Source organism: Thalassophryne amazonica, chromosome 23 (assembly GCF_902500255.1).
Source record: "Thalassophryne amazonica chromosome 23, fThaAma1.1, whole genome shotgun sequence".
Taxonomy (NCBI): Eukaryota; Metazoa; Chordata; class Actinopteri; order Batrachoidiformes; family Batrachoididae; genus Thalassophryne; species Thalassophryne amazonica.
The window spans coordinates 33,664,730-33,679,406 of record NC_047125.1 but is presented as its reverse complement, the minus strand read 5'-3'; the positions used below and the strand labels follow the sequence as shown (position 1 = coordinate 33,679,406).

General features: G+C 38.4%; 1 protein-coding gene across 1 annotated transcript; it reads right to left on the bottom strand.

Moving 5' to 3' along the window:
• Positions 1–4,723: 4,723 nt before the first annotated feature.
• c23h4orf48 (chromosome 23 C4orf48 homolog) lies at positions 4,724–13,090 on the bottom strand. Its single transcript, XM_034164961.1, has 4 exons — positions 12,967–13,090; positions 12,745–12,860; positions 8,738–8,826; positions 4,724–4,875 (listed from the first exon to the last, which is right to left on the bottom strand). The coding sequence occupies exons 2-4, from the start codon at positions 12,845–12,847 to the stop codon at positions 4,804–4,806; spliced, it is 264 nt and encodes an 87-aa protein (XP_034020852.1). The 5' UTR covers positions 12,848–12,860; positions 12,967–13,090; the 3' UTR covers positions 4,724–4,803.
• Positions 13,091–14,677: the final 1,587 nt, after the last annotated feature.

Genomic DNA, 14,677 nt, shown 5'->3' with positions numbered 1-14,677 from the left:
GATAGGGCCCTTTGTGAATAAAGAGGGGTCACGCCTGAAGACTCAAATTAGTTATTTCATCTTATGGAAACATGAGCGAGGACACTATGACAATGCAGTGTGCAAATTCCAGCAACAGGAAGAGGGCCAAGGACACGTTCACGCTCACCTGGCTGTGGGGGGGTGGACCTGTTGTCTCTCTGGGTGGCAGCCAGTCGGGATCCAGGGTGGTTCCACAGTTGGGTGGATGCAGTCACTTGCACGCTGACAGCCCCGGGGTCACCTTTCAGGCTGTTTGTTCACGCTATTGAGGTTTAAAGGGTTATACAAGCTGGTGGTGGATCTCAAGGTTCTGCTCCCTCAGTTTTCTCTTCATTTGTTTGCAGTGTTTGATCTCCCACCTTTACTCAGAGCGCCTCCCAGTGGTGATGATAGACAGTGCAGGTTTATTTTAATGACGTAATCCTTGTAAGTAGACTTGTGGTCATCTTACATCACAAACATACCTCTCAGCTTTCTGATGGATAATTTATATATATACAACCCCTGGCAAAAATTATGGAATCACCAGCCTCTGAGGATGTTCATTCAGTTGTTTAATTTTGTAGAAAAAAAAGCAGATCAACAGCATGACACAAAACTAAAGTCATTTCAAATGGCAACTTTCTGGCTTTAAGAAACACTATAAGAAATCAAGAAAAAAGATTGTGGCAGTCAGTAACGGTTACTTTTTAGACCAAGCAGAGGAAAAAAATATGGAATCACTCAATTCTGAGGAAAAAATTATGGAATCACCCTGTAAATGTTCATCCCCCAAATTAACACCTGCATCAAATCAGATCTGCTCATTGACATGACCCTATGCCATGACATTGACCCTATGTGTCTTTTTGCAAGGAATGTTTTTGCAGTTTTTGCTCTATGGCAAGATGCATTATCATCTTGAAAAATGATTTCATCATCCCCAAACATCCTTTCAATTGTTCCAAAATATCAACATAAACTGTGCATTTATGTTGATGTAATGACAGCCATCTCCCCAGTGCCTTTACCTGACATGCAGCCCCATATCATCAATGACTGTGGAAATTTACATGTTCTCTTCAGGCAGTCATCTTTATAAATCTCATTGGAACGGCACCAAACAAAAGTTCCAGCATCATCACCTTGCCCAATGCAGATTCGAGATTCATCACTGAATATGACTTTCATCCAGTCATCCACAGTCCACAATTGCTTTTCCTTAGCCCATTGTAACCTTGTTTTTTTCTGTTTAGGTGTTAATGATGCCTTTCATTTAGCTTTTCTGTATGTAAATCCCATTTCCTTTAGGCGGTTTCTTACAGTTCAGTCACAGACGTTGACTCCAGTTTCCTCCCATTCGTTCCTCATTTGTTTGTTGTACATTTTTCGATTTTGAGACATATTGCTTTAAGTTTTCTGTCTCGATGCTTTGATGTCTTCCTTGGTCTACCAGTAGGTTTGCCTTTAGCAACCTTCCCCTGTTGTTTGTATTTGGTCCAGGGTTTAGACACAGCTGACTGTGAACAACCAACATCTTTTGCAACATTGTGTGATGATTTACCCTCTTTAAGAGTTTGATAATCCGCTCCTTTGTTTCAATTGACATCTCTCGTGTTGGAGGCCATGATCATGTCAGTCCACTTGGTGCAACAGCTCTCCAAAGGTGTGTTCACTCTCTTTTAGATGCAGACTAACGGCAGATCTGATATGATGCAGGTGTTTAGTTTTGGGCATGAAAATTTACAGGGTGATTCCATAATTTTTTCCTCAGAATTGAGTGATTCCATATTTTTTTCCTCTGCTTGGTCTAAAAAAGTAACCGTTACTGACTGCCACAATCTTTTTTCTTGATTTCTTATAGTGTTTCTTAAAGCCAGAAAGGTTCCATTTGAAATGACTTTAGTTTTGTGTCATGTCTGTGATCTGCTTTTTTTCTACAAAATAAACAACTGAATGACATCCTCCGAGGCCGGTGATTCCATAATTTTTGCCAGGGGTTGTATATTTAAACACTTATGATTCGGAAACGAGACGATGTGGAAGTCATCAGAGCCCAAAACACTCCTTACAATGTAAAGGGGAAAAAAGTTATTCCTTCATTCTGCAGAATTATGTGGCATTCATTCAAGATGAGTTTCAAACTTTTGTTAGGTTTATGAAGCTAATTTTTTTCTTTTTTTATCCTGATGATTCTCCCACATTATTTGAACCAATGTGTAAAATGTAAATAAAAACAGAATACAAATCCTCTTCAACCTATATTCAGTTGAATACACCACAAAGACAAGATATTTAATGTTCAAACTGATAAACTTTATTGTTTTTGTGCACATATTTGCTCATTTTGAAATGGATGCCTGCAACACGTTTCAAAAAGTTGGGACCAGGGCAACAAAAGACTGGGAAAGTTGATGAATGCTCAAGAACACTTAATTGAAACATTGGAGTGTCATGATTGGGTATAAAAGGAGCATCCCCAAAAGTCTTAGCCATTCACAAGTCCATCAGTTAAGAACAATGTTTCTCAACATTCAATTGCAAGGAATTTAGGGATTCCATCATCTACAGTCCATAATATAATCAGAAGATTCAGAGAATCTGGAGAACTTTCTACACGTAAGCAGCAAGGCTGAAAACCACACTGAATGTCTGTGACCTTTGATCCCTCAGGTGGCACTGCATTAAAAACCGACATCATTGTGTAAAGGATCTTACCGTGTGGGCTCAGGAACACTTCAGAAAACCATTGTCAGTTAACACAGTTTGTCGCTACATCTACAAGTGAAAGTTAAAACTCTACCATGCAAAGTGAAAGCCAAACATCAACAACATCCAGAAACACCACCGCCTTCTCTGGGCCTGAGCTCATTTGAAATGGACAGACACAAAGTGGAAAAGTGTGCTGTGGTCTGATTAGTCCACATTTCAAATTGTTTTGGAAATCATGGATGTTGTGTCCTCTAGACAAAAGAGGAAAAAGACCATCCAGATTGTACCAGCGCAAAAGTTCAAAAGCCAGCATCTGTGATGGTATGGGGGTGTGTTAGTGCCCATGGCATGGACAACTTACATCATCTGTGATGGCACCATCAATGCTGAAGGTACATCCAGGTTTCGGAGCAACACATGCTGCCATCCAAGCAACGTCTTTTTCAGGGACGTCCCTGCTTATTTCAGCGAGACAATGCTAAGCCACATTCTGCATGTGTTACAACAGCGTGGCTTCGTAGTAAAAGAGTGCGGGTACTAGACTGGCCTGCCTGCAGTCCAGACCTGTCGGCCACTGAAAATGTGTGGCGCATTATGAAGCACTAAATACATCAACGGAGACCCCGGACTGTTGAACAACTGAAGTCGTACATCAAGAAAGAATGTGAAAGAATTCCACCTACAAAGCTTCAACAATTAGTGTCCTCAGTTCCTAAATGCTTATTGAGTGTTGTTAGAAGGAAAGGTGATGTAACACAGTGGGAAACATACCACTGTCCCAGCTTTTTAGAAATGTGTTGCAGGCATCCATTTCAAAATGAGCAAATATTTGCACAAAAACAATAAAATTTATCAATTTGAACATTAAATTTTGTCTTTGTGGTGTATTCAGTTTAATATAGTTCGAAGAGGACTTGAAAATCATTGTATTCTGTTTTTATTTACATTTTACACAACGTCCAAACTTCATTGGAATTGGGGTTGTTTGTTTTAAAAAAGTTTTACATTAATGCTGACTGAGAAAAGGAGATCACATTTTCAAAAAGCAGATATTCAGTAATTCATTAATTTTCTGTTGCTTCTCCGGGTCACGGTGGCAGCAGACCAAGCAGCTCACCCACACTTCCCTATCCTCAGCCAAGTTGTGTAACTGTTCCTGGGGAAAGCAGAAACATTTAATATGATTTAAATCATTTGGAATGGGAATAAATAACCAGGTTGACCCTCTATTAATACCAGGTTTTTATTGGCAGATACATCTTTGAGACAGCAAGTAGTTTTCTTTGACACAATGTTAACAAAAGTACACAACACGGCCATTATTTCTTCCTCTAGGTTTCCTCTTGAAGCTCGATTTCTACTGATATTGCAGTTCATCTGATAATATAGTTTACTGATATTCTTGCATACACCTGTCAGACACAACAAAGTTTCTAGACGTCTGCGTCACATAGTACCCGTCTACACACAGACTCTACACAGATCAACAAAAAGTGCCATAAAGTCATGCTACAGTGCTGCGCTAAAATCAACACCTATAAGTACATGTTTCCCGCCAGAAACAGTCACAAAATGTCTTCAATCAGATCTTTCTTTGCACCAACCATGATATTAAATAATATTAAATAATCAAGGTACTTACAAGGAAAGATCTCAGTTTAATAAAAGCCACCCGAACTTTCTGCCACTGAGGCCAAACTGCCATCATTTTTCTGGATCAATAAATGCCACGTGATGCTACAGTCTGATGTGTATAAGATCAATAAACATTCATCTCTTACAACACGTTGAAACGAGTCAATCTGAATGTACAATCAGACACAAAACGATAAAACAATCCTGCTCCCACAATCATAATAGTTACAAAAAATGTTATAAAACTCATCCCAAATTAATAATAATAATATAATAATAATAATGATAATAATAATAATAAAAAAGGTTGCCTCAGTCACGCATTAGCTGAAATTAAGTTTCCGATCGACAGTGACATGGGAGAAAAGAACATAAAGTGCAAATAAGTCGGAATGAATCTTGTTGCACGAGTGGAGGTTTGTGTCAAAGTGTCTCAGGTTTGAGCGCTGCAGCGCATCAGCGCAGCGAGTTAGCAGGCAAACAGTCACACAGGGCCCGCCTCTCGGCCCGCAGCACCAATGTCTCCGTCTGCAGCGGACACAAGAAGCAGACAGTTCATATCTCTTTTTAAATGTCTCTTTAAAGCAGACAGTTCATATCTCTTTTTAAATGTCTCTTTAAAGCAGATAGTTCATATCTCTTTTGTAATATCTCTTTAAAGCTGACCGTTCATATTGCTTTTTAAATGTCTCTTTACAGCAGACAGTTCATATCTCTTTTGTAATATCTCTTTAAAGCTGACTGTTCATATTGCTTTTTATATCACTTTAAAGCAGACAGTCATATCTCTTTTTAATCTCTTTAAAGCAGACCATTCATATCTCTTTTTATATCTTTAAACCAGACCTTTCATATCTCTTTTTATATCTCTGTAAACCAGACCGTTCATATCTCTTTTTAATCTCTTTAAAGCAGACAGTTCATATCTCTATCAATATCTATTTAAAGCAGACAGTTCATATCTCTATCAATACTCTTTAAAGCAGACAGTTCATATCTCTTTTTAAATATCTCTTTAAAGCAGATTGTTCATATCTCTTTTTAAATATCTCTTTAAAGCAGATCATTCATATCTCTTTTTAAATATCTCTTTAAAGCAGACAGTTCATATCTCTTTTTATATCTCTTTAAAGCAGATCGTTCATATCTCTTTTTAAATATCTCTTTAAAGCAGATCGTCCATATCTCTTTTTAAATATCTCTTTAAAGCGGACAGTTCATATCTCTTTTTTTATCTCTTTAAAGCAGACTGTTCATCTCTCTTTTTAAATATCTCTTTAAAGCAGACAGTTCATATCTCTTTTTGTCAGGTCCATCCCTGTCTGGTCCCATGTCCTCCCCTGCTTTGGTCTTTGTCACTTTCTGTCTGTGTCCGCTTTACACTTTGAGCTCTGTTTTTGTTTTTCAGTTTAGGATTACTTTAGTCACTGGTTTTTTTGCATTTTACCACTAGAGTCATGCTTGTAATTTCTGTTAGTTTTTGCTTTTGTCACATATTAGTGCCAGCCCCTGCCTTTAATTGTCTTGTTGATCACTTTCCAGTTCTCACCTTTGTTTTTCTTGGTTTTGTTTCTTTGCTCCTTCCATGTGTAATTCTGATACATTTAGGATTCACCTTTCAGTTTATTTCTGTCTGCTTAGTGTTCACTCTACTGCATTGTCTTGCACCTGCTCACTCATCTTTGTCTCTCTCCACGCCTCTATTTCTGTCTGCTTTGCTTTTGATCTCACTGCACCCTCTTGCTCTCATCTTCGTGTCTTTGTTCCTCACACCTGTGCCTTGTTTGCTGTGATTGCCATTCTGTTATTAAGCATCATGTGATCAGTGTTCAATGCCAGTTTGTTGTCTTTTTGTAAGCTTTGTAAGCTCTTGTCAGCCCTGATTACCTTGTTGTTTTTGACCTTGTTTGATTTTTGGATCATGCCTGTCTGTTTTACCGTGTTTGACCGCAGCCTGTTGTTGACCACGCCTCCGCTTCATGCCTTCCTGATATCTCTGCCACGCTGTCTGCTACCCTGTGTACTGAACCTCTGACAGTTTATCAGATAAAGCCTTTTGATTGGTCCTACACCTCATTGTGTGAGTCAGCATTTGTGTCCCCACACGCCGTCTTACAACATGACACTTTTTAATATCTCTTTAAAGCAGTCAGTTCATATGTCTTTATTAATATCTCTTTAAGCAGATAGTTCATATCTCTTTATTAATATATCTTTAAAGCAGACAGTTCATATCTCTTTTGTACAACCCCTGGCAATAATTATGGAATCACCGGCCTCGGAGGATGTTCATTCAGTTGTTTAATTTTGTAGAAAAAAAGCAGATCACAGACATGACACAAAACTAAAGTCATTTCAAATGGAAACTTTCTGGCTTTAAGAAACACTATAAGAAATCAGGAAAAATAATTGTGGCAGTCAGTAACGGTTACTTTTTAGACCAAGCAGAGGGAAAAAAATATGGAATCACTCAATTCTGAGGAATAAATTATGGAATCACCCTGTAAATGTTCATCCCCAAAACTAACACCTGCATCAGATCAGATCTGCTCGTTAGTCTGCATCTAAAAAGGAGTGATCACACCTTGGAGAGCTGTTGCACCAAGTGGACTGACATGAATCATGGCTCCAACATGAGAGATGTCAATTGAAACAAAGGAGAGGATTATCAAACTCTTAAAAGAGGGTAATCATCACGCAATGTTGCAAAGATGTTGGTTGTTCACAGTCAGCTGTCTAAACTCTGGACCAAATACAAACAACATGGGAAGGTTGTTAAAGGCAAACATACTAGTAGACCAAGGAAGACATCAAAGCGTCAAGACAGAAAACTTAAAGCAATATGTCTCAAAAATCGAAATGCCAACAAAACAAATGACGAACGAATGGGAGGAAACTGGAGTCAACGTCTGTGACCGAACTGTAAGAACCGCCTAAAGGAAATTGGATTTACATACAAAAAGCTAAACAAAAACCATCATTAACACCTAAACAGAAAAAAAACAAGGTTACAATGGGCTAAGGAAAAGCAATCATGGACTGTGGATGACTGGATGAAAGTCATATTCAGTGATGAATCTCGAATCTGCATTGGGCAAGGTGATGATGCTGGAACTTTTGTGTGGTGCCGTTCCAATGAGATTTATAAAGATGACTGCCTGAAGAGAACATGTACATTTCCATAGTCATTGATGATATGGGGCTGCATGTCAGGTAAGGCACTGGGGAGATGGCTGTCATTACATCATCAATAAATGCACAAGTTTACGTTGATATTTTGGACACTTTTCTTATCCCATCAATTGAAAGGATGTTGGGGATGATGAATCATTTTTCAAGATGATAATGCATCTTGCCATAGAGCAAAACTGTGAAAACTTTCCTTGCAAAAAGACACATAGGGTCAATGTCATGGCCTGCAAATAGTCCGGATCTTAATCCAATTGAAAATCTTTGGTGGAAGTTGCAGAAAATGGTCCATGACAAGGCTCCAACCTGCAAAGCTGATCTGGCAACAGCAATCAGAGAAAGTTGGAGCCAGATTGATGAAGATACTGTTTGTCACTCATTAAGTCCATGCCTCAGAGACTGCAAGCTGTTATAAAAGCCAGAGGTGGTGCAACAAAATACTAGTGATGTGTTGGAGCGTTCTTTTGTTTTTCATGATTCCATAATTTTTTCCTCAGAATTGAGTGATTCCATATTTTTTTCCCTCTGCTTGGTCTAAAAAAGTAACCGTTACTGACTGCCACAATTATTTTCCTGATTTCTTATAGTGTTTCTTAAAGCCAGAAAGTTGCCATTTGAAATGACTTTAGTTTTGTGTCATGTCTGTGATCTGCTTTTTTCTACAAAATTAAACAACTGAATGAACATCCTCCGAGGCCGGTGATTCCATCATTTTGCCAGGGTTGTAATATCTCTTTAAACAGACAGTTCATATCTTTTGTAATATCTCTTTAAAACAGACAGTTCATATCTCTTTTGTAATATCTATTTAAAATGGACAGTTCATATCTCTTTTTTATCTCTTTAAAGCGGACAGTTCATCTCTTTTTTATCTCTTTAAAGCGGACAGTTCATATCTCTTTTTTTATCTTTAAAGTGGACAGTTCATATCTCTTTTTATCTCTTTAAAGCGGATAGTTCATATCTCTTTGTTTAACATCCAGGTTTTTTAGGGCGGAACAGTTTTAAGTTTAAACCTGGTAATCTAAATCCGACAGACGTCACTGGGCTGCTGGAATAACTGAAAACCAGTTTAAAGGTGTTATAACGTGTTTACACACGTCCGTCTCAGTTTAAAATCTGAGTAACTCACAGATCAATAATCACTTAACAGATGAACAGTTGATAATTACGGTTTGTCATATTAAACCGAACTGCTTACCCTGGCATCAAGGTTGAACGCCGTCTTCTTTAGGTCTTGCAGCGCCCTCTGCATGAACTCAAAGGCATGACAGTCCACACACGGGCGACCTAAGTACAAAAAAAGACATATTTATTATAAGTTTAACAGTGCTGTATTTTAGTTTAGTGTCATAAATAAAACGTGTTGGAATAACGTGTTCATGTGATATTATTTAAGCTTAAAGCTTCATACGTGGTAATTGACGGGGTTTTGGGACAGCTGAAACAAAACAAAAAAAATGTGTCTGCTGCACTTTAAATAATTTTCTAATTTTATTTCTCACTGTTTTTTTCCACTTGGAGTCGCCACAGCAGACCAAAGGTGGATCTGCATGTTCATTTGGCACAAGTTTTACGCCAGATGCCCTTCCTGACACAACTCCACATTACATCTGGACACATTAAAAATAATTTGGGATGAACTGATGCACTCTCCAGCGCCCTCTAGTTATTCTTTATGTGCACACCGCAGATGTAGGGTCTTATCAGTTCATGTCGTGGGCCTGATCTGGCCCTTGAGCCGGTTCTTTGACACCCCTGGTTAAATGCTATTCCAGAGCGTCTATCACACTAAAATGAAGCATTTAAATCTGTCAATATATTTTACTTTTTGTTCTACAAGTAATATTTATTGAAATGTCAAATGTTGATATGACTGTATCATTACTTTTTTTAATCAAATGAATTTGCTCAAAATTTTGATATTGTTGCATTATTACTCAGTTTTTAATCTAATTAATTTTCCATAAATGTTGGTATTACTGTAACTTATTTATATTAAATGTATCTAATTTATTGTAAATATTAGAATAATAGATTATATTAGATATACATAATATTAGATTAAATATTATCTATAAGGTGAGGTAAATAAATATTTAATCCACTGTCATTTTTGAAAAATTTTCCATCGACAAAGAATGGAGAGGTCTGGAATTTTTATCATTGCTACACTTCAACTGTGAGAGACAGAATGAATATATATAACAGAATATCACATTGTATGATTTTTAAATAATTTGCATTTTATTGCATAAAATACAGTGCTGTGAAAAACTTATTTCCCCCTTGAGTTTTACATGTTTGAAATTTTTAGGACATCAAAAACAAAACAAAAATCCAGGTATGTTAAAATTTCTGAAATGGTGCCCTTTAAACTCATCGTGAAAAGTAATCTCTAAATCATGAGTTAATAGAAATAAAAATCTAAAAACCAAAATGATTGTGTGAATAAGTAAGTACTCCCTTAGTATAACACATGTAAACCATCACTTTTACATCCAGTTTTCTTCAGACAAGTCAGGGGATGGATACATGAACATTCCCCAGACACTGAATATGTCTTTGACTTTATTACATCAGTTATGAAGACATACAAACAGTATGGCACTCTATGGTAAATCTGTGGGGCAGACCGTCCTTCTCAGCAAGCAAAGGCACCTGTGTAGCTGCAGGGGGCGCTAATTTGCCAATTCCACAGACAGTGACAAGAAAACCACTTTGCAGTGCAGATGATTTTTTTTTTTTTTTAAGTGCTCGTGCCCACGGTGCTGCGGCTGCCGCCCCCATAAATGCCTCCCCGGGCGGCTGCCTTGTTGGCCAGTACCAAAAACTGCTGTTGATCCAGATGGTTACTGGTGAACTTCAGACGGCCCTGGACATGTGCTGGCTTGAGCAGGGGGACCTTGCTGCCCTGCAGGATTTTAAACCATGACAGCATCATGTGTTACTAATGTAATCTTTGTGACTGTGGTCCCAGCTCTCTTCAGGTCATTGACCAGGTCCTCCTGTGTGGTTCTCAGCTTTCTCAGAATCATCCTTACCCCACAAAGTGAGATCTTGCATGGAACCAGACCGAGGGAGATTGACAATCATCTTGTGTTTCTTCCACTTTCTAATAAATAATCATAACAGTTGTTGTCTTCTACCAAGCTGCTTGCCTGTTGTCCTGTAGTCCATCCCAGCCTTGTGTAGGTCTACAGTTTTGTCCCTGGTGTCCTTAGACAGCTCTTTGGTCTTGGCTATGGTGGACAGGTTGGAGTGTGATTGATTGAGTGTGTGAACAGGTGTCTTTTATACAGGTAACAAGTTCAAACAGGTGCAATTAATACAGGTAAAGAGTGCAGAATAAGAGGGCTTCTTAAAGAAAAATTAACAGGTCTGTTGAGACAGAATTCTTGCTGGTTGGTAGGTGATCAAATACTTATTGTAGCAATAAAATGCAAATTAATGATTTAAAAATCATACAATGTGATATTCTGGTTTGTTTTTGTTTGTTTGGATTCTGTCTCTACAGATCTCTGCATTCTTTGTAGGTGGGAAAACTTGCAAAATCGACAGCGGATCAAATACTTACGAGGGCTGTCAATAAAGTATAGGTCCTTTTTATTTTTTTAAAAAACTATATGGATTTCATTCATATGTTTTTACGTCAGACATGCTTGAACCCTCATGCGCATGCGTGAGTTTTTCCACGCCTGTCAGTGACGTCATTCGCCTGTGAGCACTCCTTGTGGGAGGAGTCGTCCAGCCCCTCATCAGAATTCCTTTGTCTGAGAAGTTGCTGAGAGACTGGTGCTTTGTTTGATCAAAATTTTTTCTAAACCTGTGAGACACATCGAAGTGGACACGGTTCGAAAAATTAAGCTGGTTTTCAGTGAAAATTTTAACGGCTGATGAGCGATTTTGAGGTGATTCTGTCGCTTTAAGGACTTCCCACGGAGCGAGACGTCGTGCAGCGCTCTCAGCCGCCGTCGTCAGCTGTTCAAGCTGAAAACCTCCACATTTCAGGCTCTATTGATCCAGGACGTCGTGAGAGAACAGAGAAGTTTCAGAAGAAGTCGGTTTCAGCATTTTATCCGGATATTCCACTGTTAAAGGAGATTTTTTTAATGAAAGACGTGCAGACGGGTCCGCGCGTCGGGACGCAGCCGGCGTGGTGCGGCGGCACAGGAAAAACACCTCCGTGTTGATAACCATTTGTAAAATCCAGGCGGCTTTTGATGGCTTTCAGTGGAGTGAGTATATGAGAAATTGTTTAACAGCTGGACATGTTCCAACTTGTCCTTAAGGCTTCCAACGGAGGTGATTTTCCTGTGGCAGAGCGTCGCGGCGGCTGCGAGCCGACGCTGCAATCCGTCCACACATCTTTCATTAAAAAAATCTCCTTTAACAGTGGAATATCCGGATAAAAGCTGAAACTGACTTCTTCTGAAACTTCTCTGTTCTCTCACGACGTCCTGGATCAATAGAGCCTGAAATGTGGAGGTTTTCAGCTTGAAAAAATAAAAAGGACCTATACTTTATTGACAGACCTCGTACATACTACACTGTATGTATATAATAGATATTGGTATTACTGTATCATTACTCAGTTTTTTTTATCTAATTTCCTCTAAATATTAGTATTACTGTATTGTTACTCAGTTATTTTAAATATTGATCAGATATTGGTATGTCTACTGATTTTTTATCAAATTATTTTAAATAATGGATTATATACATATAATATATATATAAATATTGTAATATGTATTGGTATTACTGTCATTCTGTTTTTTAATCTAATTTTCACTAAATTTTTAAGATACTTAATTTTAAATATTGATCAGATATTGATATTACTATTATGTTTTTATTTTAAATATTAGAATAATAGATTATATTAGATTAAATGCTATATATATAGATATTGGTATTACTGTACTGTCATTATTCAGTTTTAGAGGTTTTTTAATCTAAAATTTTCTCCTCCATGTGTGAAGCAAAATGTAAATAGTGTCCTGTTTTATCCCTGAAAATAGATTTTATGTATTTCTATCTGTAAATTTCATTGTCCAAAAAAAACAACCAAAAACAACAACAATGAAATGAAATGAAATCAAAGTCCTGAAGCCAGACTGATGAAACGGGTCCCAGAGGACAGGCCCAGATTCGTGCTGTGACCCACATAACCCCCACAGACAGACGAACCACACGGGGACCCACTTTCAGCGGGGATCACAGTCCCGGTCTCCTGATCCGGATCAGCTGCAGCAGCACAGAGAAGCTGCAGGACGACGAGCAGCAGCGCCAAAGCAGCGCGCGCCATGACGAGCAGCAGCCTGCGGGGTGACACGGGAACAACACGGGAACAACACGGCGGGAGTCAGCGGGGGGACCCGCAGGACAACACGCACGCACACACACACACGGCAACGCACGCTTTACCTGCAGTCAGTCGACGACGTTTTTGCAGAACAGATCAGCACGAAACGCGCACCTCAGATTATTTTTATGGGTTAAGGGAGCGCGCATGTGCGTGTACGCATCACCGCTGTTTTTCAAAATAAAAGCCCTGTTTTGGAACTCACAGCCACTTACAAAGGATTTGTTAAAAACAAAACAAACAAACAAAAAAACTCTACACCTATCATTAAGCATAATTAAATAAAAAAAAACGCATTTGAAGCTCCCATAGATCATTTACACTGTGTTGACATTCCTGATTTTTGCCCACCGAGCGGTTTGATCGAGCATCTGGTTTAGTCTCTGAACAGTAAAAACAACCTACATGAAGCTTTCATGCAATAGTAAAAAAATCTTTAAAAAAAATGATTGTTCTAAGCAGTTTTAGTTCTGCGTTCATGTGCATCTTAATTCCTGCAGGGTTTCCACCAAAGACAATGTACTCAAACATTAAAATCTGGTGTATTTCCATCTGGACCACCCCGTGATGATAACTTGGGGCTGTAAATAACCGGTATTTTCATAAATCTCTCCATTATGTTTTGATCAATCTGCCATTTGTTTGGTGCCTAAAACGTCAAAAATAGTGAAAAAATGTGTTTCTCAGAAGACTTCTTCAACTGAGAGACAAAGAGAAGTGAAGAAACCAGAAAATATTCACATTTAAAAGGCTGAAATCAGAGAATTTAGACTTTTAACATTTTTGTTTTTTACTCAAAACGATCAGTTATCAATTTAAAGATGATTCATTGAGTACTTGAATAACAACTGATTTATATTTGCAGCTCTAGTGAGTCAACACACACTTTTCCTCAACAACCGACATCCAATGTTGGATAAAATCATATTTTAAAAATGAGAATAAACTAAATGACACTCAGAGCGCACACCTCTGCCAAGGACAAGTGTTCCTGAATGCTTACTTCTTCTGGATCCAAAATATTTTCTTTATCAAATTCAGAAATAAAACCATTTCCTTGGACGTTATCTGTGCATCAAATTTCATCAGCTTCCTCACAACTTTTTCAGTGTTGCTCGATGCCAAATATTCTTCTGGATCTCAGTTCAAGAATATATTCCCGATCACCTCCAGAATTGAATCACTGGTTTTCCTGAACATTATCGATCTGCTCACCAAGTTTCAATGAAATCTGTTCATCACTTTTTGAGTTATCCTGCTAACAAAATGTGCTTTTCATTTTAGTATGATATTTAACATCAAAGTTAAAACACTGCAGAATATGTTTATTCAACATGAATGAAAATAAAAATCAAGTCAGGGCACATGTGTTGGTGCCATGTGTCACACCCATGATGCCACAGAACCACGTTGGGTACTGGATGGCAACCACCAAGGCAGATGACTGGTCCATCCCCAACTCTCAAAAATAACCATCTAACTGCCGTAGTCAGGTGAAGCGTGGGCACGTCCTGACCTCCTCCAGTCACTGATGCACCTACATGTGGAAGTGGACACTCCCTCACAAGTAACTGCTCAATTGGCACAAAGTCTTTCCAGTGGGACGAAAAGATGAACCAGTACTCTTTTCTATCTTGCTATAGTTTGTGCCTTATAGTGATAAATAATGCTAGAAAATGAATGAATGACTTGATAAATGTGGCCCCTCCTCTGAGTGGGCGGGGTCCTGACTGCTTCCTCAGTGTAATAATTGTTACAATCATTAAATTCAAC

Excerpts from the sequence above, each read along its gene's own strand:
- c23h4orf48 (XM_034164961.1), bottom strand. The coding sequence starts at position 12,847 with ATGGCGCGCGCTGCTTTGGCGCTGCTGCTCGTCGTCCTGCAGCTTCTC. Across the intron at positions 8,827-12,744 it reads GACTGTGATCCCCGCTGAAA|GTCGCCCGTGTGTGGACTGT; the intron begins GTGGGTCCCCGT and ends TTTTGTACTTAG. Across the intron at positions 4,876-8,737 it reads CGTTCAACCTTGATGCCAGG|ACGGAGACATTGGTGCTGCG; the intron begins GTAAGCAGTTCG and ends TGTCCGCTGCAG.